The 5,946-nt window shown below is 37.9% G+C and overlaps 1 protein-coding gene across 1 annotated transcript in view; it reads right to left on the bottom strand.

The window, feature by feature from the left end:
• Nucleotides 1-1,652: 1,652 nt before the first annotated feature.
• LOC122070543 (structure-specific endonuclease subunit SLX1) overlaps nt 1,653-5,946 on the bottom strand; it is a 6,732-nt gene continuing 2,438 nt past the window's right edge. The window contains exons 2-3 of the mRNA XM_042634725.1: nt 5,346-5,452; nt 1,653-2,495 (exon numbers count right to left, since the gene is read on the bottom strand). Coding sequence (XP_042490659.1) covers nt 2,302-2,495; nt 5,346-5,452 — 301 coding nt within the window. The 3' untranslated portion in view covers nt 1,653-2,301. The remainder of the gene's footprint in view (nt 2,496-5,345; nt 5,453-5,946) is intronic.

A 5,946-nucleotide genomic window follows, 5' to 3' on the forward strand; every position in this document is an offset into this window, starting at 1 on the left:
AAACATGTACCGGTTAAACTTAAGGGAAAATTCTATCGGACAGTTGTGCACCCGGCTATGATGTATGGGTCAGAATGTTGGATTGTTAAGAAGCAGTATATTGATAAGCTAGGGGTACCAAAAATGAGAATGCTAAGATGGATGTGTAGGAAAACTATAACAGATAAGGTAAGGCATGAACAAATGAGAGTGGATCTGGGGGTTGCCCCAATTCTTAACAAGCTTCGAGAATGTCGTTTGAGGTGGTTTGGGCATGTTCAACGAAGGCCACCTGACCCACCGATAAGGAGGAGTGACTTGATTCAGATAGAAAGATTCAAAAGAGCTAGAGATAAGCCAAAAATGACCATAGGAGAGGTTGTGAGGAAAGACATGCACAAATTAAGTCTTATCCCAAGTTTGGTTCTGAATAGAGCGAATTGGAGGGCTAGGATCTAGGTAGTGGACCCATTTTAGCTGTGTACTACTTTGTTAGTGATTACTATTTTGTCTCTTTTAATGCCTTCTTATTTTCTATTTCTGTGGCTTTGCTTGGATCCATGTAGCCGACCCCATTAAGTTGGGACAAGGCTTTGTTGTTGTTGTTGTTGTTGTTTTTTGTTGTTGATCACCCGATGACAATAGAAATTGATAATAGAAATTATTTAGGTTGTGCTTGGTGTGCATTCTTAGGATGCATTCTCAAGCGTCAAAAATGCTATTTGGTATGCACTCATTCTGAATTCTTAGAATGGAATCAAGAATGCCCTTCATTTTGGGACATGCCGAAAGCCCCATTCCACATTCTCGTTCAAGCATGCACCACTCAATCCTCCTGTAGACCATCTTCTCCACTTACTTCGCCACTGCCGACAAAAGCATGTTCCTTAGGCCTTTCCTCTTGTAACACTCCCTGACAAAGCTGCCTTCTATGTAGAAACCAGGCTTGGCCAAGAAGGTCTAGTAGTTTGGGAAGAAGAGAACAAACCCAACAACTACAACGCCCTCACCTGATCGGAATATAGATTATGTATTTCTAAGAAAAGCAAAAACCAAAAAACATCAGAGGGTTGTCAAAAATGATTTGCCCAGAGTTGGATCTTAAGCTCACAACCTGAAGAACAGAACTCTTTTGTTTGGTCAAAATCCCCTGGGTTGGATCATAAGCTCAGTATATTAAATTTGTTGGTGCACAGATCTGCAACTGTGAGCCTTGCATGATACAAGAACTAAAATATCTCCCTAAGTAGCTTGGAGGTTTTTGAGATAAGCAAGGTGGAGGGAGCAAGGCCAGCAGGGAATAGTATTGATAATGAAGTCTAAGAAATGCAAGCCCCATTTGTATAGGAATCTGGAATTTCTATAGAAGGATGTACTTACCTCTTCGATTAGGTGTTCCTTCTGAGAAGAGGAAAGGCCCATAATGTCTATTTTGAAAATTTCAAATTAGCATTTCTATCAAGCTTCTACTCAATTTCAAAGTAACAAAAACAAGTAATAAAGTTTCTGCATGTCGCTCCCTTAATCCTTTCTTTTTTTAATCTTTAACTTTAGTTATCAATTACCCCATAAAAGAAAAAGAAAAAAAAAGTACAGGTTTCATTTAAAAAATGAGAGCAGAAAAGCACTTACTGGAAACAGCACTAAGCACCTTGTAAACAAACATATAGTCGTGCTTCCAACAATACAATAATATTTGAATATGAATAAAAATCATGTCATCATACATAGATCAACCAAATCAGTTGAGGTAATGAAAACAAGCGAAAACAAGGTGAATGCACATAACCCAGTACAACTGTTATGGCCACATAAACTTGATAAAACCGGCCAAGTTTGCCGGTCAGGTGAAGAATTGCTGCCAAGAAATAATAAAACATATGTACTTGCCTTATTGGATGATATGCGAATTGAAGTCAATGAGATGAAAAGGCACACCCACTTGTCTGCCAAGTCTGAATAAAAAACTAGGAGTGTTGATTCTATCGTCACTTTATCAATGCCTCCATGACTCCCTGCCTCCCTCTTGCAAGTGCAGGAAATATGGTGTGCTATTAAGGTCTGTTGAAGCAGATATCACTCAAGGCCTCCTGCTTGTGATGAGATTGTTACAGATATCCTGGAGACTGGAAATAAACAGCCATAGGTACACAGTAACTGTGGACACTACATAGCTGCATTCTTTGCCATCAACCGATGTGGTTTCAGACAAAGTGTAAGGAACCACAACATACATCAATTCTACCACCCATGTACTCAACAGATTGAGGGGATTACAAGTTAAATAGCCAATAGTGGCATGCACTTGATGATGTTAGTGTATCAAGAGGGATCGAGTTTCCAGTCAATCTCTAAATGGCTGAAATTACATGAGCAGTTAACTTTGGTTAGAGCTGCCTGCCTATGTTGCAACAGTGCATGGGATATGTTGTCCACCTGATTTGACATATCCTTAGCTCTTATTTTGCGTGGCAACTTCCGAGAGATGCTCTTCCAATTTGATTCAAACGCACAAGCTAGATATAGGGGGAAAAGGGAATAAAAATCAACTACACACTTCCAAATATTGAAACAAAATAGACAATTGTAAAAGCAGCACCAAACATAGTCTTCAATGCTTAACTCAAATCTATACTTATCCAGCAACGAAAGGAGGGAGAAAGAATCTATGTTAAACATGAAAGCAGCAATGCTCAACTCATATCTGTACTTTTCCAGCAAGAAAAGGAGGGAAAGAATCTATGGTAAACATGAAAACAGCTTCCATTGATCCATTCTCATTAGTGCACTGTTGAAACGTGTTTGCACTCCAGTCGGAAGACCAAGATCTCATGCAAAGAATAATTTGTGTGAACTAAGAATCGTTCCACATATGATGTACCACTTATGATGTACAAAACATAATCCATGGGTGCAAATGATGAAGCAGCCAACCACCCCTCCCCCTCCTAATCTCTCTCTCCCTTTCTTTTCCTTTAATTGGATCTTGGGTGAGGGCCTAGACTTGCTTGTGCGCTTGGGCTTGTGGGTTTGTTTTGGTTTTGTGAGGATTGGTTAGCCTTTGCTTGGGCTTTGTTGTTGGTATTGTTGTTGAGCTCTCTCCTCATTTTCCTTGCATCTCTTTTCTTCCCTATGGGTTTTTAATATATTTATTTATTCACCCCCAAAAAAAAAAAAGCAGACCAACCATTATGAGATTCAAATTTCCACAAAACTTGGTAGTGAAAAGTTTGATATTTATGTAGAGAGGAATTTTAGGGTAGCAATCAACCTGTGCTCAGTCTAAGCACATGAGCGAGAATTGCAACCTGAACCCAAACCCACATATTAATCGGATTAAGAAGGAAAATTTGAATTTCTTGAGAACCAAGGGCAACAGCAAGTTCTCAGGTCACAACATATTTATAATCATGCTGAAAATGCCAATCCAAGCCTCTCTTTCTATGGGGCCTTCAAGGTTAGGGGAGTAGGTCCGTGGAACAGGTGAGTAATTGCCAACCATAGTAACAACACCTCAATTTATACGAAGAAAAATCCTCCTCCTACCATTAAAGCATCGCAGATATACAATCAGCAAAGAATATGGAACAAAACTTTTTTACAGTTTCAATATTATTCATGAGTAAAATGTCAATTCTTATTTTTATTCCCACATTTGAAATGTTGTACTCAAATCAACTCAACTGAGCCTTTTCCCAACTAAATGGAGATGGCAACATGAAACCTGTTTCGTCATTTAACCCTGCTTAAAGCCATTTTTCATAGTAGTAATTATACTACGGCATCCATATCTTTTGTCACTACTACTCCCAGGAATCTTCAGCCTACCGATAGGTATTTTATCTCCTCTAATAGCCAATGCTTATTTTTATTCCCAAATTCAACAAGAGAAATGGTCAAAATAAGCTCTCAAAGTTCGCTAGTGGATTTACAAGGCACTATAGCAAGCATCGAGCAAATTTGGTGCCATTTTATTATACCCACAAAAACCTATTCTTATTGGATTGCCACGTGACCTTCCATTTTTTTTTATTTTTTCACTAAGCCCTGTGAAATTCTACAAAAATTCATACCCTGAATATGGACAAAGGCTTCTTTGGAATCCCCCAACTTATGAAATGGTTCAATCATTGAATTTCAACCCTGAACAGTATACCAGTTGCGATATTTTCTATAAAATAATTTGCTAAAATTTCACTGATAGGTAGCATTTGTCACTCCTCATGGAAACTTCTCATCCTGCCTAACAAAAGGGCCATCACCTAGTACTAGACCTACCTATGTGGGGACCTAGGAGAGCTGAGTTTGGAATCGGTCCTAACCTTCAACATTTTTGGGCAAAGTGGCTGCCCTCAATACTTGAACCCAGGTATTATCCCTAGCAACCTGAACCTTTCATTAGAGCAATGGCCCCTTCATCCTGCCTAACACGTGCAAAAATACTCCCATAACAAATGAAGTCCACTAAACAATGGAAGAAAAAGGGAGTTATTTTTTCTGCTTTGTTTCACTTCTCTACCTCCAATGTACATCCTCAAAATATTGTCTCCTTTAGTGCATCATCTATGTGGAGATATGGTAGGATTAATATTCCAGTAGTCCTACAGAGGAAAAGTAGAAGCTCGAATCATTGTAGAAGCCCTATCTCTATCTAAATCCAGTAATCTTGAGAAGATTATCATCAAACAGGATAGCCAAGGCCTTGTCAATTCATACAAGAACAAATAGGAGAGTCACCTATGATATCACCATTTGTGATGCTGGGATTCTGAATCAACAGTTTATGGAAATCAGACAAAATTTTCTGCAAACAGATTGATTGGATATTTTACTTCTCTGCCAAATAGATTAGCTGGGAATTATGTCCTGATTTCTGGAAGAAGAAATTTTAAAATCTCAAGCGCCATACTGTTTCGGATTCCCTGGTCTCTTGTATGTCCATTACAATTTCAGACAATAACTCTTCTTGTTAAACTCTTCCTTTTAAACCCCATACCTTCCTTCCATTAGGAAGCCATGTAGGCAATATATATTGTGTATTTTTCCATCATTTCGTTCTACCTCTCATCTCACTTAAAATGTTTCAAATGACTATTTTAAAAATAAAAATTGTTTCTACAAATATACAATATTTGATATCTAGCTGAAATTGTTTTAACAAATTCACAATATGTGTTATCTTGTTCGTAGGGGGAAAGTTGGTATTTTAAATTTTTTAGTGAAAAGAGAGGCAGGAAAAGATTATAGTCAATTAGATTTCTTAGATCTTCCTGTTTCGTATTGTTCAGATAATATTTCCTCTGAAATAAATAAATACGTAATAAAAAGAAGAAGAAAAACAAGCCAAGTGGTGTTCAAAATCATACCTTCACTTTGGTCCCTAAATCGTCGAATGAGGCATGCACAAATCCAAGGTCTTCCAGCACGGGATGCCTTTGCTCCACCTTTAAGTTCTCCATTATGTTGCTTCAGACTACAGAACAATTGCATGCCTTCAGTAGTTTTCAAAACACTTAATCAAGCATTCAATATAGGAATGCACCTATATATCCCCTTGATGGGAGGTAACAGCCAAAAAGTTTGATAACACAAAAGAAAGAAATGCAAATAGAAAAGCAAGACTTAATTTTTTCTATGTGACCTAGAATTTCAAAATACAAGGGTTATAAAGCTCAAAGATACTTTCCAACATATTGTGCTGTATCCATACTAACACGTGCGATGGAACTGCTACTTTATTATATCGTTATTACTACAAATTTTGATTAAACTGCTACCATATTTGAGGTTCCCCAAAACCTTTCTCATAAAGGTGGGATATAAAGATCTGTTAATCAAGATATGGTGATAACCTTTTAGAGAGAGTACTGGATGGTGATAAATATTAAGGAGAAAGTTTTGAGTTTACTCAAAGTAGAAGATTCCTAAGCGTATCCAACAATTGCCACTCCCGCCCCACCCCCCCCA

Source organism: Macadamia integrifolia, unplaced genomic scaffold (genome assembly GCF_013358625.1).
Source record: "Macadamia integrifolia cultivar HAES 741 unplaced genomic scaffold, SCU_Mint_v3 scaffold944, whole genome shotgun sequence".
NCBI classification, from domain to species: Eukaryota; Viridiplantae; Streptophyta; class Magnoliopsida; order Proteales; family Proteaceae; genus Macadamia; species Macadamia integrifolia.